Genomic DNA, 12,447 nt, shown 5'->3' with positions numbered 1-12,447 from the left:
ACTGTAAGCAGAAACCTGGATGTGAATTTAACATCCAACCAGAACAGTATTTGTTGGAGCTAAACTAACCTGATCCTCGTTTTTGCCTTTCCAACGCTCCCTGTTCCTCTGACCTCTACGTCACTCTTCCTCTGGTTTAACTTGGGAAGTGAAAACTCCACGTCAACCTCAGCTGGTGGGGGCGTTCCCTCAATCACCAGCTCCTCCTTGCGCTTCTCTTTCAGCCTCTTCAGACCAAAACGACCCCCTCTTTTTTTCTGGATCTTAAACGGTTTCATGCCTTTCACACTCTGGAACAGAAAAGCAAATGTTCTGAATGTGGTTTTCCAGTGGATAAACGCAGTTTGAAGAAGTTTGGAACAGTTTTGTTGCTGAACCTCTTTGTAATTTAAAGGATATTTTTGCTGGATATTTTTGGAACGATATTGCAGTTATAGTGGAGTTATTCCTGTTGAATGTGACGTGTAGCCAATCAGAACGCGAGGAGATGTAAACATGCAGGGGAATCCAAAACAACTGGAACGGCACAAGTAAAAGTTAGTATCAGTAGAGGGAGAACATTTAGTTGTTTCTCTCCAAGTTCAGTTCGAAAACAGAACAATTAGGCCAACCAGTTCCTCCTCTAAAATGCAAGTCTGTTTAAGAAAACATCTGGTTACCATTTTAGCCATCTTGGCCTTGGGACCTTTGACCTCCAGGCTGGGAACTCTTGGCCGGACGCTGACGTCAGCTTTAGGAACGGTCCTCTTGACCTGGAAGCTGACCTTATATGGCTCTGCGCACTGAAGGATCTTCAGCGCGTCCTCATAGCGCACATTGTCAAAGTAGACCTTCGCACTCAGCAGCTGATCACCTTCAGAGGAGATTATCAATCAATCAGTACATCAGAAAATACCAAAATCAGGGGGCATAACTGCAGAGGTTTTACCACAAATTACTCTGTAAAAACACAAAATATTACCAAGTATTGTTTTGAGTGAAAATCTCTTAGTACACTTTAAATTGGACAAAACTAACTTACAAGTAACTTTTTAGTCATATATGGAAGCTCAAAAATGTCAAAATCAGAATTTCCAGAATTTTTTTGAAAGAACATTTTCAACATTTGAAATTCAGAAATTTCCAATTATGTGGAAAATTTATATCTCTAACAAATTTCTGAGATTACTCTCAAAACATTTGGAAAAGCTTTTTGGCAGAAATGTAATACTATTTTTTTCTACAATGGCCCGAAAATGACAGATTTAGCATGTTTGCTGTTTAAAAAAAGTAAAAAAGACTCCTAGTTTTCCTGTTTGGTAAGATTTAATTTCTGATATGAATCAATGTTTCACTTATCAACTGTGTGATAATGTTTGAATGTTGCATGTGGATTTTATTTCCTGTACTAAAACACAAGAGTCATTGTTATTTATGCTAGAGATGGGATTAGTTACGTGCATTAATGATGTGAATTTATGTTAAATATATGATATTTTTCTGTTACTGTCTGGACTGAAGTTAACCACCACCTTTATTTCCTCTTTTCTTAGAATAAACACAGTAAACCTGAACGTGTCTGTCGTGAATCGACCTACTGGACCTGAGACGAATACAGAAGGGTTACAAACGGGCCTTGCAGTCCAGATCGCTTTATATATGAGAAAAGGTTGAACATAGACGATTCTTTGACCCTGTGCCTTATAATCCGCTGCTCCCTGTAGTCCGGGGAATACGGTACCTTGCTGCAGACTCAGGTGTTTAGCAGCCGGAGAGTCTTTGAGGACGTCTTTGACAAAGATCCCGTGCTGTCCTCCACCCGTCACGCTGTAGCCGCTGGCTCCGGCCTCCGCCTCCGTCTCCACCACGATCTCCACAGCCTTGGAGATTTCCTCCACACTCTGACAGACACAAGGAAACAAATCCTCACATCCAGAGACACTGCAGATGTTTTTCTGGGGGTTTGGTGTCGCAGGGCTGCCACCAGGCTGAGCATTGTTTTTTTTTAATATTTGCGTTTTTTTAAAGACTTTATTGCTGGTGGTTTTGTTTTGTTAAGACCTTCCAATAACACATTTACAATTACTTGGTCATATTTTAAAAATTTCTGCCGAGTTTAAACATTTTTAACTCCAGACCACAGACGGCCGCTGGATGACTGGTGTAGGTTTCTGTGGGAAACCCCGTGTTGACAGAATTTACTTCATGAAAACCCGTTTATGAATCAAAATGTGGGATTAATGCTGCCCTGCTTACCGTCTGTTCTTCTGCAGACTCTGAGTCCATCTCGGGTTCGGCCAGTTTGCAGGTCGACTCTCGTAAATGACTTCTTTTCTGACTCAAAACCTGCTTCAGCTCTGCATGTAGTTTCTCCTTCTGCACCTACAGACAGAAAAAAACAATCACTCTTTCTGATCGACTCAACACAGCATTTATCTGAGGCGATCAATAATGTGACAGTATTGGCTATAAAAGCAGCAACTGGTAGATTTCCTCATAGGAAAACTGGCACAAATTTTAGAAATTCATTCATTCATTCATTCATAAGATCGTTTCTAAACACAAATATGTGTTTATTGTCCTGTAACGTGTCTCACCACTCTCTCTGGGCTCTCCTGATCGTCCGCGGTGCCGCTGTGGTGAGGGTTGCGTTGCGAAGCCGAGGGCGATCTGGATGAGGGGGGAGACCGCCGCTTGTCTTTCACCTGTATGCAGAAATCAATCAATCAATAAATCAATCAACTAATCAAGTTTATTTGTATAGCAAATTTCAGCAACACGGTCATTCAAAGTGCTTCACATTATGAAAAACACATCAAATAACAGAAATTAGCGCCATCGTAAAAATGATCAATAAATATCAAATTGGTGAATTTTTTATTTATTATTAATCAAAGGAAACTCCAACTGGAGGAACTCGGTGTTTCAGCAGTTCTGCAGTTTTCTGTAAGTTTACTCCAGATTTGTGGCACATATATTCTTCCATAGAGCTGGATGCTGCTTCTCCATACTTGGTTCTGGGAATGCAGAGCAAACCAGAACCAGAAACAGAACCAGAACCAGAAAAGTATCCCATCTTTGGAAACTCAAACATTCTTGGTGCAAATGAAATGAAAATCCAATCAGTGTCTGACCTGTAGAGGTGCTAAAATCAATAAAACATCAACCCGTTGATTAAATGCAGAGTTCTGACTATAAAACCATAAACTCCTGGTCTGGTCCCACTGGGTTTGCCGCCTTTCGGCTGAGCTGGACTCGCATCGCTTCAGCTCTTCCTCCCGCTCTGGAGGAAGCGTGTCATGACCCCGTCTGTCGTAACTCCTTCCACTTTTTGTTTGATGAACTCTTGCACGGTAAATCCTGTGAAAACACTGCATCCCGACTCTTTGCTGGTGTGACCGGTACCGCGGCAGCGCGTTTCCGGTCCTAAAATAGTTACAATTATTCCTGCATGAGACGCAGAGTTCAGCCCAGTTTCATCCACTTTGATTTTCTTTCTTGTTCTGTAACTGCTAATCTGTTGAAGCCACTCTTCAACATGCAGAAGAAAAAAGAACATTTACATAAAAAGCTAACCTTGTGTGTGTTCACCTAATTCAAACAATGGCTACATTTTCTGCACCAACATTGGAACAAAATCTCAATAACTGGATGATCAGAATGAGATAATTAGATGCTAACTAGCTAATCTGCTAATGTGCTAATTTTCCATTTAGCTATGTAGCTTTTTTGCTAACTTGAAAACGTTTAGCACATCGACCTTCCCTTTAAAAATCACTCAAGTAGATGTAAGTAGAGTCGGGTAGTTACTATGACTTTTGAAAAAATTTACTTATAAGAGTACTTTTACTATGCTGTACTTTAAGTAATAATACTATGAGGTATTTCTACTTTTGAGTAAAATTTCTGGATTTTCTGCCCTCTGAATGAAAAGCAAACATGTTTTAACCAAAAATTCACCAAACACAGACACAAACCTGCAGTTTCTGTTAGTTTCATCAGTTTTTTAGATAAAATAAAATGATTAGGAAACATTTCATTTTGCCTGATTTTGTTACTTATATGAATTATTGTCACTTTTATCCTTAAAATAGTAAAATTTACATTTATCTTTATATTTAATCTGTCTGATGATGTAATTTTTAAATACTAAATCACTGATAATTTGATCAGTTGCTCAGTACTTGAGTATTAATTTTATTTTTACGTGAGTAAAAACATGATCTGATCCACTTCAGCTTCAAGCATTTCCAAAGCAGATCCAAACTAAACTACCAGTTTGTCCTGGATTGTTTCTACAACAGCTTCACACCAGCACCGGAGTTTCTGATGCTAAATGTCTCCAAAACATGTTATTATAAACATTGAGTCAATGTGTTTGTTTACTCACGGCTTGATTTCTGGTCTGGCTGCAAACATGGCTGTCCTCTTGGTCAATTTCAGAGTCTGAAACACAAAATAAAACATCAGAAAAACTCCAGAGGAGTAAATAATCATGACCTAAAAAGCTGTGTAGCAGTAATTAGCTCCCAGCAGAACATTGAAGACTGTGGCATTCATGTCAGGCTTAGCATGTGAAGCTAAAGGATCTGATATAGCAGCAAGGCCAGCAGCTTGAAGCTTCTGGCGGTCTTTACATTCTTTCCGTAGCGTTGATCATTCCTCTGAGTCGGCTACATGAGCCTGAGTCGTTTGCATAACTCCTCCAACAAGCTAACGCAGCTCGCATAAAGTCTGGCTGATAAGGAACGGAGCAAACCACCAATGGAGGGCGGCGGCCTGATCATAAAAATGATAATTTGGACATGTGGGCAAACAATAAGGTGTGATAAACGAAGCCACTCCTGATAAAAATTGCAAAATATCCAATCGGAGTAAATTTTGTCTCACCAGTAAGATAACATGCTTCCTGAGTCCAAGTCTTTTACTTAAAGCAGTGAAGAGCCTGATTTCATTTCCATGTCTGCGTATTAGAGCAATACTTAACTTTAATGCAATTCATCGCCTTTTCTTTTATTTCTTGCAAAGCGGAACCTTTGTATCAAGACGTTTCTAGTACAGCAGTAAATCAGACGGACAAGCTACTTCCACTGACAGCGATGAGCAACCAAGCCGCTCGGCTCTAAAAAACGATCTGCCTGGACGATGGAAAAGACTGATGTTGTGCTCAAGTTGTGCTAAAAGAAGTTAGCCTATTATAATAGCATATCAATGCTAAACATGTAGCAACAGCACAGATGCTAATGCTAATGTTAGCATCCACAGTCCAGTTTCATTTCCACCTGAAAGCTAAATTAGTATAACAAAACTTTGCCCCAATTTGATGGTAAATAACCCAAATAACAGAATAATAAATATGTTTGTTGACTAGCTCACATGTTTCTTTATTCAGTAATTTAGCAGTAAAAATGTTTTTGAATTGAAAATATTGCTTTTTTGCGCATGAGAATGCATGAAAAATATATGGACAGTTTAGCTCTGAAAAGCAAAACATTCAAAAGGTAGAGTGTTTTTTTCTGATCCTTAAACAAGATTATTATAATAAAATTTGGTTTAATATAAATATTAGGAAGGTATGAAGAGGTTTAGCTAAGGTCTGAAATTTTTAACTTTAGGAATTAATTTTTTTGAGGATATCTGATATTAATCAAAAAATGTTTGCAAATTTGCAACTTTTGGAGCTCAGACATTTCCATGCTTTTTCTAGAAAATGTCAGATTAATCTAAGAATTTCTGAGTTTTGTGCACGAAATTTACTCCTTTTTTAATGAATAAAATACACCATCATAGTTTGGTCATAGTTCTGTAACTACGCTACTAAAAAATCTCACAATTTCATAGTTTTGTCACAAATATCTGAATTTTATAACTCATAAATTGCCCTATTTTTCCTAGAAAATGTTTGAGATTCGTCTCAAGATTTCTGAGTTTTTTGGAGAAAAATTTCTCTTTTTTCGTATCTACTTTGGCTCTGATATGCTGTGGCATCGATGTCATTCTTCAGAGTCCTGTCTTCTTCATGTGATCTCTTTTTTAACTGCCTTAGCTCTGCTATGTGTGTGTGTGTGTGCGTGTGTGTGTGAAAACTGATCTGTGTGTGTAAATTTGTGCGTATATTCCAGCCTGGTGTGCCAGCGTGGGTTCCCGTTTGTGCTGGAGATATCAGGAGTCCAACACCAACGCATCACATTTACTGCAGCCGTCGCTGCTGCAGTCACAGAAAAACAGTAAATTTATCTTAAAGAATGAAGCAAAGGAGCAAAAAATTGAAAGATTTTAAGTAGAAGCAATAAAGTTCAGATGGGAGATTTATGGATGTTTGCGGCTGATTTGCAGGCGCGACGGACAGCAGCAGGTGGAGGCGGCGGCGCCCCCTGGGTGGAGCTGAGGAACGGCGGAGCGGCGCAGGACGAGGCGAGGATCTGAAATGCTTCGCATCTCAATCTTATTATAGATCCGACTCACATCTGCAGGCCTGAACACGCCCAGCGAATGCCAGAGAGAGCTTTGACCTCCGACCTCCTGCATACTGCATGCACTTGCAGCGGCCATGATGGTTCTTTTTCTGATAACTTAGGCTAATCTAAGAGCCACATTCAACATTCCCATTGAAGAAAAGGTGATTTAATAAAGATTTTTTGACAGATTATTTGGAAATAGTCTCTAATCAGCAGGAACTGCAGATATTTTCCACCTAAAGTCGCTGCAGTCGTTGGAGCAGGTTTCACTCAACGTTTTCCTGATTGTTTCTCTGTATCTGAAGATATTTACACGTCCAAATGACTCAGGTTACATTTCAGTTCGGCATGTTTGATTCTCCGTTTCTACACTCATGGAGAAAATTTGTTATAAAATAAAATAAAAAAATAAAAAATAGTTTTCTAGAAGTAAAATGTGGATTTAGTTTTTTTATTGTCCCAGCTAAAGTTTTGAGATTAATCTCAGAAATTTTTTGAAGAAAAAAAAAAAGGCAAATTTATTATTTTCATTACATTTTCCAGAAAAATTTCAGGATTTTTTCTTGAAAAGTTTTTTCCAGAAAAGTATTAGAATTTGCTACCAAAAAATCTGATTATTTTTACTGATCTGAGACTTTTTAGCTGGTGAATAATGAGTAGGAAATAATTTAACTTTAATTCTGTTAAAAATCGGCTAAAATGGTTTTAAAAATAAACACAGATCTTCTCCATCTTTCCTTCCTCACAGAAAACAGAAGAAAAACATTTGGAAAATAATCAGCCTTGTTGTATTTGAGAAGTTACTGCGACTATTTCTGCAGACACGTTTTCTTAAACTGAAATTAACATTTTAGAGTAAAAAAGGAAAAAGTGTAAAACCTTGTAATGATTCACGCCTGAGGCTGCGACGGGTTGCTGAAGCCCGGCTGCTTGTGAAGTTCTGAACCTGAAGATGAGAGTCGGAGCCGCAGTTTGTCTAACAGCAGCAGGATGAACGCGTCTGCAGCAGCTTTTATTAGAAAACAGTTTAAAAAGCCCTGAAGCGACTCGGCTACTGTTATTCCTCATGAAGCCTAAAAGAAGAAACGTTTCTGTTTGTGTCAGCCTCCGTCTTTCCCTCTGGGAGATTTAAATGTTTAAATGAAGGTTGTTGTTGTTGCCACCAAATAAATGACATGGACTTTGTTTATACAGCTGTGATTTAATGTTTTCAGTTTGAATCTCTTAATGATAGTTTCCTGTTTTACTTTGGTAAGTCATTCTGCTCTGTTCACTTCCTGTTTGCATGTCAACATGCAGACAGGCCTGGTGAGAGAAGATTATTATGCATACTTATGATGCACATAATAATATTGGGCATCATAATTTTGGAAAATAAAATAAAAAAAATCAGATTTTTCTACAAAAAAAAAATCTGAAAGAAAAAAGTTTGAAAAGTCAAAAATTTGCTAGACAAAACTAAATTTTTGAGCTTAACTTCAGAAATTTTTGTAAAAAAATAAATAAATAAATAAGTACAAAATGTTAACATCTTTGACTTTTGAAATTTGGAAAATCTCCAAAAGTTGAAAGGTCTTAAAATTTGAAAACTTTCCAAACATCAAACATTTTTATTTATTTATTTTTTTTACAAAATTAAATATTTTCTACCTTTGAAACTTAGAAAAGTTTCAAACGTAAAAGTTGAAAAGTCCCAAAAGTTGAAACTAGAAAACTTTCCAAAAGTCAAAAAGTTTTGACGTTTGAAACTTCAACAATTTCCAGGTTTTTTTATTTATTTATTTTTTTTATTTCTGAGATTAAATAAAAAAAAGGGTTTGTTTTTCTTTCTACCTACAATGGCCCTATGGCATCATCTGTTTGCACTTCCACGGTTCACGTCTCTTATAATCTCCAAACAGTCGCTCCTAAATTCACCCTTTCACTTCATGCAGCCACCTTCTCTGTTTGCCCTGAGAAGAGGTCAAGCCAGAGGTCAAACCTGAGGTCAAACCAGAGGTCAAGCCTGAGGTCAAGCCTGAGGTCAAGCCAGAGGTCAAGCCTGAGGTCAAACCAGAGGTCAAGCCAGAGGTCAAGCCTGAGGTCACATGGAGGAAGATCTTGAGCCATCTCTGAGTTTCTCCGGGTCTGTGGATCCGTCAGACGTTGCCGTCGGCTCAGCTCTGCCTGAGCTGGAGCGTCAGCTGTCGGCCCAAACACAACAAGCTGAGCTTTAAACGGTTGATAATAACGCCTCCTCCGGCGCATGACAGACAGCTGAGGACGTGTATGGGATTTATTTGTAGAGCGAGGTATTATCAGCAGAAACCAGATAGCAGACACACAAATATTTTCTCCTCTGCCGCGTGCGCAGGAGTTCACACTCAGGAAATACCGCTGAACTTTCTCACAATTGGTGGCAGTCTGGGCAGATAACACCAAAAGTTTTTTTTTTTTTTTTTGGATCTAATTTTAGGACAATCACACGTCTGGAGGAGGGGAAGCTGTTTCTATTCCGGGCGCTACGCTAACCGTAAACACATCAGACGGCTGAAAGCAGCTCTCCATGTTCACTTCTCAGAGGAATAATTTATCCAGCAACGTTATCTTTCACACTCATAAACTCAAAGGATAAGCTGAAGTTTGTGTCTCTTTAAAATTAGAGAAGAGTTGTTTTAAGTGAATAATTCCTTAATATTGATGAAAACGTTTTAGTTCTAGTGACAGATTATTTCACTTTTGGGAAAAATGTTATAAGTGAAAAAAGTCTAACAGTGGAACCAGTACTTTCTCATTTATATTAATTAACTATTTATTTAAAACAAGCTCCTATCTTGCGTTGTTACCTAGCAACCCCAGCCAAGCCAACCCGTTGCCTAGCAACCCAGTTCTAGTTCCACTGGCAGATTATTTCACTTAAAACATGGAAAAAATGTCTTGTTATAATCTGCCAGTGGATTTAGTAGTTTTTCATTGATATTAGGAAATTATTGACTTAAAACAAACTCCAATGTTGCTGAAAAGATATTTGTAAGTTAATTTTGTGTTATTTCAACTGTACTAAGATATTTACATAAAAACTAGACAAAAATACTTGGTAAGATTTTACGTTTTTGCAGTGCAGGACTTTCTGTAGGACCTCACTGGCTGCTAAGAAGCAATATAAAATGTTTCATTAAGGTAAATAAATGTTCAGTAACGATAAGTTGGCTGAATGAATGCTAAAACAAGCCATGATGCTAATCATCAACTCCATCCAAGATGGCCACCCTCTGGGCCGTCGGAGCAGAGCGTTTCGGGAAGCCTCCCGCCTCTTTAGATAAGAGCCACCTCCGAGCAGCGCAATTTCCAGATCTGTCAGAGATAGATCACAGGGTGTTCCCCCTAATTTTAAACATCAGATGGGAAAGAAACCAAGGCACACCCGCAGGCGTCTGCCTCTGGACAGGAAATGCCTCCATGTAAACAGGAAACAGCGTTACATTTTACCGATCCACATCTCACAAACAGCTTCTGTTGTTTGACGGGATCAGATGCAGGAACAAAAGATAGAAAACTTGTTGGAAATGAAACTGTGGAGTAATTTCAACATAATCCTGAAGGTGTGATGTGGGCTGGATTTGTTGGTTTAGGTTTTCCTTCCTTGTCTGAGGGAAGTTCACGCTCCAACGTACGTCAGGCGGCGTTTCCTCATGAAGCAAACTCATGACACCACTTGACCCGTAAGTCCTGGTCCAAGCCCAACCGCTGCACACCGCCCAACGTCTGTCGCCAGGAAACTGATGATGACCGTGATCATCCATCATCTCATTTCTGAAAGGATTTCCCTTCTATACCTGCTGCTCTGCAGCATCAATGCATATTTTAACCAATGCAAAACAGCAACAGCTGATTTGCATGAACAGCATTACAAAAGTATTCATTTCACATTTTGTCACAATATAAACCACAAACTTTAAAGTGTTTTATTTTAATATTGTCTGTTTTCTAGAAAACACTATAAAATGTTAAGACTTTAGAAACTCAGAAATCACCTCATTTTTCTTCAACCTTTCTGAGATGAATCTCAAAATTTCAGAGTTTATTGGCAGAAATCTACCTTTTCTTCTTCTATCTGCAACGGCCCCAATACGCTGCTGTACAAATGTTATTGGGAAACAGCAGTAAAATTAAAACTAATCATCTGAAAAGTGTGGAGTGCTGTTGTATTCAGCCCTCTGAGTCAACACTTTGTGGAGCCCAGTTTCATTTAAATTACATCTGCGTTTTTTTTTTACGTACGCCTCCATCAGTTCTGCACATCTGGAAACTGAAATGTTTGCATGTTTTTTTTTTTTTGTAAAAACAGCTCAAGATCAGAGGGAAGCCATTTTAACACATGAACAGGCTTTAATCTGCTGCAGCTGCGTTTTTTGGTCTTCATGATGCTGTTTGTTCCCTTTGCCCAGAGTCTCACATGGCAACATGAAAACTGACTTCAGCAGGAGCAACAGTATGAGAGGCTGTTTGAGAAGTTAAAATCAGAAATTAACAAAAATAATGTGAATTATTTGGCCTGATATATATATATATATATATATATATATATATATATAAAAAAGTGGAGGTTCATTTTTCAACATTTTGTCTACCATGTTATTAGTAAGTGTCACAGTTCCAATCTAAATATATAACTTGCAACCAAATTATTTAGCTTGCTATCTAAATATATAGTTAGCTAAACATTTAGTTATCAAGCTAAACATTTAATTTGTCACATACATATTTGTCTTGCTAACTAGGTAATTTGAAATTAAATATTTAGCCTACTAACTAAATATATAGTTTATAAACTACATATTTAGCTTGGTCAATAGTTGGTTTGCAGCTAACTAATTAGTTAGTAAGCTAAATATGTAGTTTATAATTTAAATGTATAGCTCTAAATATTTAGTTAGCAAGCTACATGTGGCTTGTTAACTAAATATTTAGCTTGCTAACAAAATACTTAATTTGTAAGTTAGATATTTAGGTTACTAACTAAAGATATTATTCTGAGCTTAATATTTGTTGTAGTTTGCAAACTATATAGTTAGCTTGCTAACTAATTATTTAATTTGTAAAATATTTAACTTAAACATTTGAAATGTATAAAATAATGAATAACAAGGTGAAAACATGACTTTGATAAATCAACCTCCATATATTTTCCTCTCATAAAAAGCTAAATAACTATTGCTGTAAATGTTTAATTGTTAGCTTTACAATCGGCTGCCGGTAGAAAACCACCAATCAGATTATCATTGTCTTGAATCTCATCTTAAATCAGGTTTTTGCAGCTAATAAAAGCGACCAGCATTATGACACAGAAACGTTGGAGATCCTGTGCAGCAGAGAGAGTGTTTTGGCTGCTGCGCCCACTTTGGGGCGTCATGCATACCAGGCTGAGGGGTTGAGCTGGAACCGGGGGACAAACAGATCTTATGACCGTCATCCTGCAGCTGCTGCCGCCGTTTAACATTCAGACAGCAGCTATTTCACAGAACGACACCCAGAAGCGGCGCAGCTTTTAAAACCAAGTAAATATTTTGATCATTCAGGTGGCAAAAAACACAAGAAAAAATCAGCAAAATATAAAACATTTAAAAGTCCTGAGTGTTGCTTAACGAGATGCCAGAGGCATGTCACGCTGCGAATAAATAGCATAACCCAGAGTGAATGCTGGAGTGTTTGTACCGGCCACTGGCATGTTGGAATAAACACAGGCGGCAGCTGTCTAACTAAAACCGTCTTTGCATTTAAACAGCACTCCATTGTTATGCTCTCCAAAATCAGCAGAGTGGAGACTGCTGTGTAAACCGTCCCGCCAAAACTTTACATTAAATTAAACAAGGTTTCCAGAGACGAATTAGTCAGATGAAAATGTTTGAATGTTGCTGCTGCTTTGTTAAATTAGCTGAAAAATCACAAATAGATTATAATTACCTTTACTTCCCAACCTCAGTGTGTTTCCTCCAGAGGTTTAAAGGTGACACACCTCCACCTGCAGCAG

General features: G+C 38.0%; 1 protein-coding gene across 3 annotated transcripts in view; it reads right to left on the bottom strand.

Annotated features, from left to right (window-relative positions):
• The window catches only part of prx (periaxin), a 32,792-nt gene that overhangs the window by 13,508 nt on the left and 6,837 nt on the right, over positions 1 to 12,447 (bottom strand). For 2 of the 3 annotated variants that reach the window (XM_015033128.1, XM_015033121.1), the window contains exons 2-7: positions 4,370 to 4,425; positions 2,577 to 2,684; positions 2,236 to 2,361; positions 1,721 to 1,880; positions 660 to 853; positions 70 to 290 (exon numbers count right to left, since the gene is read on the bottom strand). In XM_015033128.1, coding sequence (XP_014888614.1) covers positions 70 to 290; positions 660 to 853; positions 1,721 to 1,880; positions 2,236 to 2,361; positions 2,577 to 2,684; positions 4,370 to 4,425 — 865 coding nt within the window. Of the gene's footprint in view, positions 1 to 69; positions 291 to 659; positions 854 to 1,720; positions 1,881 to 2,235; positions 2,362 to 2,576; positions 2,685 to 4,369; positions 4,426 to 12,380; positions 12,410 to 12,447 lie in introns of those variants that run through there. The other variant, XM_015033137.1, reaches the window with a different exon arrangement.

The sequence above is a fragment of the Poecilia latipinna genome, unplaced genomic scaffold (assembly GCF_001443285.1).
Source record: "Poecilia latipinna isolate Pla-1442-1.1 unplaced genomic scaffold, P_latipinna-1.0 Scaffold15, whole genome shotgun sequence".
NCBI lineage: Eukaryota > Metazoa > Chordata > Actinopteri > Cyprinodontiformes > Poeciliidae > Poecilia > Poecilia latipinna.
The sequence above is the reverse complement of the archived record's forward strand: the minus strand, read 5'-3'. Positions and strand labels throughout refer to the sequence as shown.